Source organism: Arachis hypogaea, chromosome 3 (genome assembly GCF_003086295.3).
Source record: "Arachis hypogaea cultivar Tifrunner chromosome 3, arahy.Tifrunner.gnm2.J5K5, whole genome shotgun sequence".
In the NCBI taxonomy this organism is placed as follows: Eukaryota; Viridiplantae; Streptophyta; class Magnoliopsida; order Fabales; family Fabaceae; genus Arachis; species Arachis hypogaea.
The window spans coordinates 130,181,958-130,197,003 of NC_092038.1; the positions used below are offsets into that span (position 1 = coordinate 130,181,958).

Consider the following 15,046-nt stretch of genomic DNA (forward strand, 5'->3'; position numbering starts at 1 on the left):
CTCTTAAAGGTCCATTTATAGTTTTAAGGTTCAATATTTTCAAAAGAATCCTTATATAACCTGCAAAAGAATTTCACGATTCCATCGCAGAGCTATTTGATAGATTACATTTCTTTTATTTTCTTAAAATTCAACATAACATTGGGATGCAGTTGGTAGATATGAAACACAATCTTAGTTGTGTAAATAGTGTTAAATGGTAAATTTAGCTTTCAATAACTCGTACTTCTATATTTGATGAAGAATATGTGAAAAATGAAGCAATTTGTCTACCTAATTGCTTGTAATGTAACTTCTAACAATATCTTTTCATAAAAATTTTAAATATTGTAAGCACATAAATGTTGAAATCACATAAGCAATTAGCTGTATATTTCAGCTTTAAATTTGATTTCTGGGCTGCGAATATCATCCTGGCTTTGAATTAATCTGATCTCTAGACTGGTTGACCGGAGATCATGACCTGCACTTTTGTAGTCATTAAGTGTCCTTAGCAAAAGAGCCTGCAAACATGGGCAATACTTATATCATTTATCAATTATCATCGATTGTCATTGTTCAAAAGTTGACGGCTTCATCAATCATCATGAATGTCAAAAGTTTGAAAATCTGAAAATTGATATCCTCAATTGACTAGACGGCAATAAATTGGTCAAAAAAGTCAAATGCTAAAAGAAATTCCATCACTCCATCAGTATTTGCACACTATCATCAGAGGAGGAAGAAAAGAGTAAGTTTAAAGTAACATGTGAAGAAAATGAATACCTGCAAGCTTGATACTGCAAGTTCTGCAGCAATCTCAAGTTTGTCAGGGTATTTCTACAATGCATAAAGACATACAGCTCGTTACTATTATGGTCAAGGGTATAATTGGAAGGCTCTATAACTATAACCATAACTCCTAAGCAAAGGCATTACATTACTCCAACCAAGAAGAAGTGCAGTCATGAGATCTCCCGTTCCCTACAAGCAAAAAACATAATTGAAATTTTGGTTACTGAAGTCTGAAAGCAGAATTGGATTTGATAAATGCTTTACTGTTGAAAGAGCACCTGGTCAAATGGATAAACAATTAAATGGGAAGTGAATGAATTAATGAAAAATGAAATCCACTAGTGTGGTAGCTAGTTGCAAAGCAATAACATGGTGTTTATGTGGGGATGTACATGACGAACAGGTCTCTGGATTTCAGTCATATTTAGAGAAATAGAGAGATATTTCGATAATCACATAAGAAAGGCAAAACATTGATTAATAGAAGCTGAACTCAATCCAAGTTTGGCTTCACAAAAGCTTTAACATTCATACATACATAACAATCAAACTTATCAAAAACTGAACTATACCGTAAAGTAAAACTAGTTCAGCAGTCACTGAAGAATATGCAGTATACAGAAGTGAAACCAGTATTTAAAACTAAAGTAGTTCTACAGAAAAATGCATTTAGACAAGCAACCATATTATGAAAGGTCAAAATGAAAATTAAGAAAACTTGATTCGCAATATTACTCGTATCTGAAAGTAAAACTAGAAATAGAAAATTTGGATCAAATTATATTTAAGTGAAATCTAGCCCACCTTTTCCTTTTCATGGGTGCCAACGAGAAGAAGATTCCCGTCTATATTTATACTTGTTATTACAACCTGTACGGTCATATATGTTAGCTAAATGTTTGAGAGAGAACTTAAATTGCAGTTTTCAGAACAATTGACAAGTTCATTATGATTTATAACACTAGGCATATACTATTTCTCGGAATTAAAAAAAAAGCGGTAAAAAAGAGAGCACTTCGAAAAGAATATCTATAACTCGAGAACAATAAGCCTCAAACTTTGAACTATGTGTCTGTGAGAGTAAATGCAGGTTGCCCATAGCATTCACCAAATTTTATTTTGTTTAGAAACAAAAGTCACAATTTTCATTGGAGCAAGAGACCTAAATCATTTTTACTTTAACAAAGAAATATGACAATTAAAGAAAGAATGAGATATCATCATCATATCATCATTATTATTTAAATTTAATTTTAATGCGTTGACATTGTAAATTTTTTCCAATATCATCAAATTATTTTCATTGAGAAGATTTAACTACTAGTGTAAAAGATAACTACGTTTATTAATGTGGCGATATATGATTGAATGTACGTGTGAAATTAAAATGTTTTAATATTGACAATGCATGGAAATTAAATAAAATAAAGGAGGGAGACAACGATCCATTTTAAATTTTAGTCAAAAGCTAAATGCAATCGAGTATAGATGGTTTGAGCCAACAATCCTGAAAGCATATGAGAATTATTTGTAATGTGTAATCCATGTTTTACCATTCAGTGAAATATTGAGGGTGAAAGAGATGCTGAAGTTATGTGGTTCCAGTTCTACCCAAAAGACTATCTAAATCAATAAAGAGGAGTGTCAGGGGTCAGCAGATTTTGTGAGTTGTAACCATCAATTAACTATCAATAGTGTATTTAATGGTGTGAGATTTCATCTAATGGTAGAGAATCACTCTTTTTTTTACTGGCTATGTGCTGACCAAATTTTAACAAATCTGCTAGTCTCGTAGACTTTTCCATCAATAAATAATGAAATATGCATAGTTGCAACAGTACTAAATATTTCACTTGCCTAAATAGGAGTTTTTCCATGTACAAATATAAAGGTAAACCTTTGATGGTCCAACCTCAAAGAAAATTACAAGATTTTTGGCCATCATCTTCAAATTGAATCCTAGTATCCTACAATAAGTACAATGAATAAATATGCAGGTCAAACGGACATATTCGTATAGATACACAAACAGAATAAATAAGTAAAACTCTGATAGCATTAGTTGTGACAAAGAAGAAACATAATAGTAACAAAATTCTTAATGCCTTCAGCTGTTGAAACTAATCTTCCAGATTTCAATCATTAGAAAACATCTCATAAAAAGGACAATGTATGTAACAAACTTAGTTCTAAAGTTTAAACCCATTTAATTATGAGAAAAATTATAACGCAATAGATGGGTACATGCATCAGTGCATAATAATAAGATGAGTTCTATGGTGCCTTTTATTATAATGCCTAAATTGCCTAACTTTCTTTTAAAAGTAAAAAATAAAATGTTTAAAACAAAAAGTAAAATATTTAAAATTTATTAAATATTATCTATTTGTCTTTTTTAATAAGTTAGACACAATATCAAAAGCACCATAGCATTCACCTAATAATAATGTGGACTCCCCAGATACTCACATGCAAGTAGTACTAGTAACCAGAAAGGAATAAAAGTTCTCCTCTCTTCTCTCTGCTAGGGTTGAAGCCCTTTTATTCTTGTGGAGTCCAAGAGGGAGGCTGCCGCCGCCACCGCTATCTTGATAAGGTGGTGGCCTCCCTCCCCCCTTTTTTCCTTCCCCTTTCCCTCTCCCTCCTCCTTCTTCTTACTCTATTCTCTCTTTTTTTTTCTTCTTTTGGTTTCTTTCAGTTTTCTTTGTTTAACTCTGTTTCTCTTCTTATTTTCTTTCTTCTCCAAACTTTTTATCCTTTCTTTACATCCTTTGCTTCTTTCCCTTCGCTTTTCTGTTTATCTTTTAATTTGTTTTAATTTCTGTTTTTTAATATCCCTATGTGGTGTATTGTCTCTCCTTTTGTGGTGGTTTATTGTTCTCCCTTTATGGGTAGTGTGGGTACATTGGTACAGATCTATCAGATCTTGGAGTATACACTGAAGTTCACTTGTTGTTCATGGAAATATCTTCAGACTAGAAGAGAATTCAGCTTTAAGCAGAGAAGAAGAACAGTTTTTTCAACATGTTGCATCACTTTTAGTGTTGATTTAGAAATCATAGAGATTCAGATCTGTCTATGTTTCTACTGGTTAAGATTCTTTGTAATTGAACATTGGGCTTACTCTTAGTTTATAGTTCAGCATAGAATTTATGTAATCATCTTCTCTAATTTTAAATCTAATTTATCTCTATTATCTGTAAGTGCCGTTTGCCTTTCCTTTGAATGATATGTTTTTTTTCTGTCAAAAATAATAATAATAATGTGGACTCCCCTCTCTCTCCCAAACTGATACTACCATGATGATGATGATGATGATGATGATGATGATGATGATGATGATGATGATGATGATGATGATGATGATGATGATGATGATGATGATGATGATGATGATGATGATGATGATGATGATGATGATGATGATGATGATGATGATGATGATGATGATGATGATGATGATGTTTGTCTCTTAAGTTTAATAAAAAATTTAAAAATATCTTTATGTTTTATTTTGTTTTAATTTTGTTCTAAAAATTTTTGATTTGCATCAAATATATTCCTGACGGCTAATTTTTTTAAAAAATTTAAGACCAATTCAACAATAATTCATAAGAACAATCCTCAATACAAGTAAATCAAGCATAATTTTCATGCATTATTGTTAGATTGGTCTTAAATTTTTTGAAAATTTAGCCGTCGAAGGTATATTTGATGCAAATCGAAAATTTTTGGGACAAAATTGAAACAAAATAAAATTTATAGATATTTTTAAAACTTTTACCAAATTTCAAGAACAAAAAGTATACTGTACCCTAATGATAATAATAACAATAACAATAACAAAGAAGTAAAAATGGAACCTTCGCTAGAGACTATTGCAAGTAAATCAAAATTGTTGCTGTACACCACACTATAAATAGAGTGTTGAATGCAAAATTTTAATGGATGTTCATATCCTGATCCTGATCTTAAAAAAATTAATCTATTTCCACGGACAAAAATTGATTAAGAAGTTTCATACTTCAAAAACAAGAAGAGAACTAATCTTATACCACCTATAAAGTGGTAGACATTGAAACAAACAAACCAAAGGAAAGAAAACTATATAACAGGAGGGGAACAAAAGGCTTCATGCAACCTTAATTGTGGGATAATTACCTGAATCCTGTTAGTAGTTTTGCTTTAAACTGGTTAGGAGTTAACATTGAAGCTACTGGAACAATCTGCCAAAATGTGTTATTTAGATATGTAGTTTTGAAATTAAAAATATGAAAGGTAACATGAAAAGGAATTTTGCTTGAATCGTTTCATAACTAGGAACCAGTACCAGTGCATTAAAATATAGTTTTCAATTATTGGTAACTGAGCTAAAAGATTTATATTCTTTAAACTTGATGCATTGTATATATTATTTGCACATGAACACCTGTAGAAACATCTTTATTAAATAGTCTTACCCTTTTACGATAGACTGATATTAGTTTTTGAGGAACAGAAAGTTTTCCTTCGTCACCCATCACTGGATCACAAACTGACAATGAAACACAAATTCTTTAATTAACTGAAGATATAAAAATTTGTTTAAATAATTCAAGTCAACTTAGATTATCCAAACTTCAAATATAACCCATCATCAGGAAATGGAGAAAAAAAGAGATTCTAGTCCAATTCTAAAACAGAAAAATTAAGTCGTATTTTCCAGTCTTAACATACCACTAACGAGTTAAAATTGCAATAAAACATTCCAGTAACGTTGAGGCAGTTCGGCACAAATTGTAGTTGATACTAACAGAGAAAAAGCAAAATTCCTTCTAGCTACAACAGTACGTAAATTTCCTTTTCTGTTTCTCACTTTTTCTCTGAGGACATGAGCATTCTTTACTTCAATTAATATCTAAATATTCATAAAGCTAGACCACTATAAGATGGTCACATGCTAAAATAAACCTGAAAATGATAGTGAAAATATTTTATAAGGCAAATATAGGACAAAGAGAAGGTCTGGCCTAATGGATTTGGGATAGGAAAAGGAGGATGCCGCGAAGACACTGACAACGACGGACGGCGGCGGCGGTTCCGCTGACGAAGCTGGGTTTTAGGTTTGGAACCTTAGAGCTTGTTTGGAAACATTTAACATGAGAAAGAATTCTATTTCCTTTAAGAAAAGAATTTATTTCTATTTGAAATTCAATTTCATGATTTGGAATAACTATAATATATTAATGGAATAGAATTTAAGTTTAAAGAGTGTGAGAGTTGATTTGGAAATCAGACCCTTTTTAGTCTAATTTACAAAAGAAGGAAAAATGAGAATTGGAATTCTCAAAGGAATTCAAATTATTCATTTTTAGTTGTTTCAAAGCAAGAACCAGAATTCAACTCTTGAGTGTGTGTTTCGAAGGAGGGATGTTTCGTGATTTGGGGGGGGGGGGGTATTCGGGTGTGGACTCACGTGGGGGACTGGGGTGTGTTTTTTTGTATAAAAAAAACAATGAACACGACGGCGTTTCTTAAAAACCGGTCAGTTTCTGATTCGATTCAACTGGCCGGTTCAGTGGTTTCTCAGCAGTCTAGAGAATGGCGGTTTTAGAAAGAAGATTGGACCGTTTTCACGTCGGTTTCCGGTTGAATTGGTCCGACTGACCAATCTGATCTGATTTTTATAACATTGCATTAAATAAAACTTAAATCTATGATAAATTAATTATTGACTTGTCAGATTAGGAAATACTGTAGATAAAAAATTATATATTTTGTAAATATCAAAAACAAAAGTGGACAACAAAAAAAGTAATATAATTTGTAGATACCAAAATCAAAATGTAATATACTTTGTAATAGTTGTCATAATCGAATCGATAATCAAACCGATCATATTACTAGATTATTGATTTAATTATTGGGTTATTAATTGAACCAATTTACCCGATATTACTTAAATAAAAATATAAAATACTCAAATATTTAAAATTAAAATTTGAATTATATGCTTTCACTAACACTTAAAAAACAATCAAGTCTCAATTTTTAAAATAACTAACACAAAAATAAATATAAAATTAGTCAATATTATAATAGTATCTTAATTTGATAAAATAAAAGTAACATTTCATAAATTAAGTCCATAAAATAATTTCAAATTTTGGATATTCATCTGACAAATTTAGAAAATAGATTCTAATGGTCTTCACTTTGATTTTCATTTTTCTTAGAAAAATTATTAGTTCCATCATCATTTTGATCATCTATTAAATTTAGTTGATTTAGTATTTAAATCATTTTCACAAATTAATATTAACGTTAATGTAAAACATTTTATAAAGCATGTCAAAATCGTAACTAATCATAATTCATAATTCAACTAACGACTAAAATGTTTAACTAAATTAAAAAACACCTTAAATCATTTAAGCTAGTTGAAGAGATATATTTATAAGATTATTTCGCAAAATATCAACTTTTTCTTGAGTTAAGAATAGCGGTAAATATTTTAATATTAAATCCGAATGATTATTAAATGCATTAAGATAAATTTGATTATAATTTTGTTTTTTTTATTTATCTTAATTATCAATTTACTTGATTACTTTTTTAATGACTAAAAGTAATATTTTTAAAAAGTGTTTTATATATTAAAATATTTAAATAATAATTAAAAAAATACTTTTGTTATAGTCTCGAGTTATAATGAATATAAATAAGATCATTAAGTTTTTTATGCTCTAATCATTTTTTTTTGGGTGAATGTATTTAAAAATATTCTAATTATGTTTACAACTTAAAAAATTACAAATTTAGCTTAAAACACAAATCGTCAATTTTTATAAATTTAGTGCTCCACATTCATAAAATTCCTACAATTGATCTTAACATAAAAAATAAACAATATATCACAACAGCAAATATCAAATAAAGAATCAAAGACTCTTCTTAATAAGAAATTCACCTGACATCATTTTACTTCATTCACATATTACAAATTACTTTTCAAAGTCTTATTTAACATTCTTAAAGATTCATTCTCATCTCACTTGCCAGCTTAAAATTCAAATATAGATCATCATAAATATATTTTTCAATGACATCTAATAGGCCAAAAGTCATTTGCTATGCTTTTCAAATTTTTTCTGAATTAAATCGAAAAACTGAATTTAACCAATAACTAGAGCAGCAAGAAGATTATTACGAAATTATAAATTTTAACGTGTATCTAAAATCTTTAAATATCGATCCATAATCTTCTATCTCTTTTGAAACTTTTTCACCATCTCTTCTCTAATCTTATTAATAGCTTAATAAAAAAAATTCATTGCAGCTTTGTCTTCAATATCCACAATACGCAAACACGAATAAGTGGTTTAATAAATTTAAAAATATCAATACATTGACTCTAAAGTTTAGAATCCAATATTTGATTTATAAACCTTTTAGTTTTAGGTTATTTGGAATAAGATGAGGTTGTCCATTCTTTAGAAGCCACCATAACTCTCAAAGCATCCTTTTGAGTTAAAATATTTAAATAAAATAATAAAATTAATGACAAACCGAGTTAGAGATGGACAAAGTAATTTTTGTCAACTTGTAAATTTTCTCATAAAAAAAAATACAACTAATGACTGATTATAGACATACTTAGAACTCATTAGAACTAGTGACACAATAATTTTACTCATTTCCTCTAACTTTTCAATATCTTGGAGCATCAAATTAACACATTAAGAAACACAATGAGACTAGGGGTATTTATAGTCCGAATTTAAATGGACCTAGATCTGTTCTTAAAAAGTTACTGAGTCTATTTTGACCTGACCAGAAAGTGACCTGGAATAAATCGGATTAAATCGGAACGATTCGATTTAAAATTAGTATATACAAATTTGTAAATTTTATATACTAAAGTAATAAAATTTTACTTTTAAAAATTAAATTTAATAAATATTATGTCATATTTATATCAAAATAAATTATTTTAAAATAAAATAATGATGTATAATATAAAAATATTAATTGAAGTATAAAAGTATAACATGACATTACTAATTTTACTATAAAATATATTTTTAATCTAAAAAGAATTTCGAGCCAGAATGGATGACCCGAAATATAACCCGAATCCGAAAATAAAACAGAGTAAAAATTGCAAATACAAACCTGACAAAATATGCCTCGGGTCCAAGTTGGGTTTCAGATCTGACTGGATCTTAAACACCCCTAAATGAGATCAATACAGTTTAAAAAATTCATCAGATTTCAACAACCTCCTAACAACAACATAATTTACATCATTGTCAGTTACTAATGCAAAATATTTTCATGAACAACAAATAAAATAACATTCTTAAATAACTTAAATAAAATATCAATAGTTTTTGAGACACAAGAAACAGAAAAGTTGCGACGCGAATGGAGGCACGGTATTGCAAAGGAGCCAGCAAGAGAGGCGACAATGAGACCGCAACATGCAGTGTCGGTGATAGAGAAGGTTGAGGACTTGAGGGATGGGACTTTTCTCCTTCAAGAAATTAAGGTTACTTTTTCCTTTTTTTTTAATTCAAAACAATGTTGTTTAGAGAATTAAAAAAATTTAGAAGTAATTCAAATTTCATAAATTCACCTGTTCTCGAATTTTAATGAAAGAATTCTGCTAGGGAGACAATGGATTATTTGTACAATGTGTACAATTTTTATCAATTTTTTTCTTCTCCAGTCTTATGCTCAATCTGGACCTGTCTTAAACTTGATTCACCAATTTTTCAGGCTATTTGAATGGGTCTGAATTTTACAATTACTTTGTAGTTTTAATATAGTTGCATATATATAAGTTAATTATAAGAATTTACAGGTCCAAACCAACAAGTTATAATTCAAATAGCATAATCTTTTCATACTTATCTAAAAATTGAAATTTTGAATCTTTCTATCTTTAAGGAGAAAAAAATCCACAAGTCCAATGTAAAAACTCACAATAATTAGAGAAATTTCAAAGTAGAGTACTTACTCCAGTTTAATTTTAGTTGTTAGAGTAAATCCCGATAATAGTTCCTGATATTCGCATGAATACTCAATGTAGTCTTCAAGATCCCAATTTTTTCATAGTAGTCCTTCAGATAGAGTTTCGAGTACTTATAGTGATTTCTGGGTATATTTCTGGTGATGAGTCATCACCGGAACACTTACATAGCGTCGTTTCGCCATGTTGAAGCCAACTTAGCTGGCACGTTTCCAATTTATACCCACATTGGTCCCTCCCTTTATATTTATCCTAAATTTCAAAATCTGAATCTCTAATCTTCTTCTCCGACAGCTCTCAGTCTCTGCCGTTGTCAAACACCGAACGACAACCCACTTCTTTCTTCCAAGCTCCTTTGGGACATCACCGACGAATAAATTCATATGCAAAGCAAGCAATTGCAGGTTACTAATGTTCCCAATTTCAGGAGGAATCTCCCTGGACAGTGAGTTTTGCCATAGAATCAAGTTGGTAAGGTTCTGAAGCTTTTGAAGCTCCCTTGAAATTGAACCTTCTAGCTAATTTTGCGTTAAATCCAATGTCTCCAAGCTGTCACACTCACTAATCTCGGCTGGTATTGGCCCCGATAAAGCGTTCAGTCCTGCCCAAATAACTCGAAGCTTCTTCAACTTATTAATTGATTTAGGAATTCTCTCCGTTAAGTTGTTGTTATATATAATTAACTCCCCAAATGAAGTTAAGTTCCCAAGATCTTCAGGTACCTCACCATGCATATAATTTTCACAAAGGTAAAGCTTCCTAAGTTTTGTTATATTCCAAATTGGAGTTAAAATTTCTCCATGGAGTCTATTTGTACAAAGATCTAGAATATCCAAACTATGGCAATTAGCAAAACCATCCGAATTTGGACTAGAAAAAAATTCTTTGAGAGATTCAACTCAATTAGCTTTGGAAGGTCACAGATTCTAGAAGATAAAGTACTAGATTAAGGTGGTAGAGTTTAACGAAAGTTACCAATAATGAATGGGTGCGTTGCGCACTAGTCCAATTGCATGGTATTCTCAATTTCGGTCACTTTCTCTGTACTCTCTCTCGCCGCCGGTCAGATCTCTTCGTCGATCTCCTCTCTTCTAGTTTTAAACTTTTCATTCTTGCTTGGTGATCAATGTTTGGTTGTTGAAGAAGCTTAGAAAAATAGAAATATGGAATATTTACATTTGCTGTGATGTGTGAATTTTGAATTTGATCTCTGTCTTCATTGCATTTGAAGAAAGAAGTGGACTGTCGTTCAGTGTTTGACAAGGTCAGAGACTGGGAGTTGTTGGAGAAAAAGATTAGGAATTTAGATTTTGAAATTTAGAGTTAAATACAGAGGGAGAAACCAACGTGGGTATAAATTAGAAATGAGCCAGTTAAGCTGGTTCCAATATAGCGAAATAACGTTATATAAGTGCTCCAATGATGACTCATCACAAAAAATATGTCTAGAGACCACTGTAAATGTTTGAAGTTCTATCTAAAAGACTACTATAAAAAAATTGAAATCTTAAAAATTATATTGATGTTTCACGTAAATTTCAGGAACTATTATAGAGATTTATTCTTCGTTGCTGTGTATGATCAAAAGATATAAATCATGTTTGTTAGATGCATAGTCAATGCATCGTTACTTAATTCTTCACCACCATCACATTTCTTCTTTTCTGGCTAATTAGTGTGACTCTGATCCAAGTCAGCACTCATATCTCTGTATATATGGTGAGTTCTTCTTAGGAAGCCTAGAAAATCAGGGGACTATATAGTAATTTATTATATTGTCTTATACAATATGCATTTTTTTTTTAATTAAAGCAAAGACCGTTAGATGTTATATATGCTCCATTAGTGCACCAAACCAACCAGTCCAAAAATAAAGGATTTCATTATTATATTGCGCCTAGTTTAGCCTTTTCTTTTCTTTTTTTTTTTCCTTTTTTTTTTCAAACAACTAATGAAGTAGCCGTGATAGCATTATTTGTATAAATATTATAGAATCAGTATGCATTCTTTTATTCTGATGATTATATTCAGATTTTTGTATATCGATTTTTATAATTAAATTAAAAATGAGAAATATTAAGGTCAGTATATTTTATAATTTGTAGCCATCAATTAGTTATCATTAGTATTTTTAATGTTACGAGATTACATCAATAAATACGAACTAGATTTTAATATGCCAGTTCAACCAATTAAATTACTACATATTAGTCTCTACTCATCCATTTCATGTTTAATTCCAGAATTATTTAAAAAAAAATTATTACGTACATCATATAGACATAAATCTGCTTAAACAAATATGTGATGAGTCTAAAAATTTGTATATCACAAAATTTTAAAATTTTTATATAGGAAAATTAAAAAATTATATATCTAAACCTTGTATTAGATGATTTTTGGTTAGTTTTATAATTTTCCAGAGTTTTATATATATATATATATACGAAAACTCAATAACACTGCTACAAGGTTTTAAGTTTGAACTGCAACATTAATAATATCAGTAATATTGTCTTGCTCAAAACTGGGCATTGTTTATGTAGTAGAATGATATACATAGATTACTGGAAAAGAAATTCGTAATTTATTTATTACCTATATTTATAATTGAACAAGGCTTTGCAATTAATCATATGTTATTGTACTATTATGAATGATGAAAAACAATAAAGATCAGTCGTTAAAAATTATGGTAAGTGTTAAGGTGCAAGTAATTCATATATACAGCACGCACCAACTTTTTCCGTCTTATTCTACTATCAATTAAGAATTCATCTTTCACAAGATAATGCTAAAAAGTGAAACGTACCTAACTTTGTTTGATGCCTCTCAAGTGTCAAATATGATCATGTACTATACCTGCTTATACATAGCCCGCATTATTAGCATGTATACATTTCCTCTGGACTTGTGATAATCTTACGTAATTTATTATAGACTTTATTTTAAATATTAAGTATGATCTGTTATTGAATTTGATCTTGTCTAAAACTTGAAACTTGATAAAAAAAAAATTGATATATATATTTTACCAAAATAAAAAATAAAAAATATTTTTTAAAAATATTTATATACAATATACTAAATTCAATCTTTATAATAATATTTAATTTTTTAAAGTATTTAAAATATAAAAAATATTTATAATAAATTAAAAAATATTTTAATATTATTTTAATTATAAAAAAATATTTTTTTGTATTCCACTCCTACTTACTGGCCGAGGAATGAGAATGGAGAACTCTGCGGGATGGTACTATACTTTTCTCTTGCTCTACCATCAATAAGAAAAATGTCTCCTATTTTTAGATGTTTATTTATTGATTTTTGTAGAGGTGGCGAATTTCTATAGATATATCATATATATGCTATGAGTATTAATTGAAAAAAATTAAAAAATTCAAAATAATAAACGTAACACAATATAATTGAATAACATAATCTAATTTAAAAGATAAAAATTTATAATTTATCAAAAAATATAACATAAATTTAGAAGACAACATAAAAATTTATTTATATTATTCGGTGTCAAGTTATTTTATAAGATTGTTTTTATATTGTCTATCATATTTCTATGATAATATTATCTAGTTTTATACTAATAAAATCAGATTAGGTATTTTTAGATGGCTGAGATGTATTATCATTTGGTTTGAAAAAATTGATTTGAATAGATTAAATAACCATCTTTAAAAAAAAGTCTCAGTTTTTTTTGCATGTTATCCCTAAATTTCTAAATGATAAATTTGATATGTTCCTTCTTAACCAATCTTTTTTTAAATTTATCTTTTATTTTTATTTATTTATTTTTCATCAAATATATGTATATAAATTGTTTGAAAAAATAAAATTTAGTATTTTGAGAAAAAACCAAATTCATGTTTTTTTGTCTATATAAGAATGACTAAAAAGGAAAAAATTAGAATTCACATGGAAGAAAGAAATCGAATTTGTGATACCCACAAAAAGTTATAAATAGTATCATTGTCTCTGTTTTTTTATCTCTATTTTTATATTTTCGAGGAGTTTTGTTTTGTATTTAATGACTCAAATTTTTCGTCGCTAAATTCCTTTTCTAACATAGATTTTAAATTAAACTATAAAAATATGTTCAATTACAAATTTATAGTTAAATTAAATTTCATGGTAATCAATCAATTAGCTTTCATATTAATTATGAAAAATGAGAAGAGAACAAATTTTAAGGATGTAACGAAGAAGAAGAGAGTAAAAGTAATTGTTTGGTTCAATTTAAATTAATTTTTTTAAGAGTAAAGTATTGTTTTTGTCCCTAACGTTTGGGATAAATTCTATTTGTATTCCTAAATTTTAAATCATTTTGTTTGTATCTCTAACGTTTGTAAAAGTAATTCAATGTTATCCTGCCGTCAATTACACATCATGAACGCTTTAGTTTGAGTTTTAAAAATCTCTTCTTGAAGTTAGAATACAAATGTTTGGGATAGAATCGATGATCCACTTCGAAAAATAGCTCATCAAAAGTTGAAACTAATTTCTACAATATTTACATAATTCACTTTTCTAGGGACATAATTGAATCTAAATACAAATAGTGGGTATAATATTAAAATCGAATACATTCAAGTGAGACCTAATTGAGAATGAATACATCCAAGTGAGAATAATTGAAAAATATAATCTGATTTATTAGTGTAATTGATAGTAAGATAACATTGAATCACTTTTATGAACGTTATAGATACAAATAGAACGATTTAAACATTAGAGACATAAATAGAACTTACTCCAAACATTGAGGATAAAAACGATACTTTACTCAAAATTAAAATATTTATATAAAATAAACCTTTTTTTTTCAAACCAAATGATAACAACTTTATGTGAAGTCAGATGAATTTCTCCCCATAAATAATGAATACGACAAAGTAAAAAATAAAATTCAATTTCTATTCGGTCAATGATCATTAAGATTAACAAAAAGTTGTCTAAAATGTTGAATGCAATATATAAAAAATTAATTTATTTAAAAACTGATTAAAAGTTGATTAAATTTGGATGAGTTATTAGCTATATAGCAAATTTTTATTTAAGAATTTAATTTCCGATCCATTGATATTTGATACCCAATTTTAAAGTCCTTTTTGTTTTTCCCATCCCAGATGAGTCCTCTTTGAAAAAGACATTTACTTAACAGCAAACAATACATAGAATAGAATGGAGCCCATCCTACAGTAACCAAAACCACCGGTCAAAGTCAAACCCAGCAATATC

At 28.7% G+C, this 15,046-nt stretch overlaps 1 protein-coding gene across 2 annotated transcripts; it reads right to left on the bottom strand.

Moving 5' to 3' along the window:
• Positions 1–210: 210 nt before the first annotated feature.
• Positions 211–11,167, bottom strand: LOC112791610 (pyridoxal kinase-like). Of its 2 annotated transcripts, none has more exons than XM_072233524.1 (9): positions 9,776–11,167; positions 8,929–8,988; positions 5,235–5,308; positions 4,936–5,000; positions 2,687–2,741; positions 1,579–1,644; positions 919–963; positions 766–819; positions 211–503 (listed from the first exon to the last, which is right to left on the bottom strand). In XM_072233524.1, the coding sequence occupies exons 3-9, from the start codon at positions 5,292–5,294 to the stop codon at positions 363–365; spliced, it is 486 nt and encodes a 161-aa protein (XP_072089625.1). In that variant the 5' UTR covers positions 5,295–5,308; positions 8,929–8,988; positions 9,776–11,167; the 3' UTR covers positions 211–362. The 2 variants fall into 2 exon arrangements, with proteins under 2 accessions (XP_072089625.1, XP_072089624.1); XM_072233523.1 differs by having other exon boundaries at positions 2,672–2,741.
• Positions 11,168–15,046: the final 3,879 nt, after the last annotated feature.

What these genes read in the sequence shown, in the direction of transcription:
- LOC112791610 (XM_072233523.1), bottom strand. Translation starts at nt 5,294, where the DNA reads ATGGGTGACGAAGGAAAACTTTCTGTTCCTCAAAAACTAATATCAGTC. An exon ending in TTGAGGTTGGACCATCAAAG is followed by an intron (nt 1,645 to 2,671) that starts GTTTACCTTTAT and finishes ATGACCGTACAG; the next exon opens with GTTGTAATAACAAGTATAAA. An exon ending in TTCTTCTTGGTTGGAGTAAT is followed by an intron (nt 820 to 918) that starts GTAATGCCTTTG and finishes TATGCATTGTAG; the next exon opens with AAATACCCTGACAAACTTGA.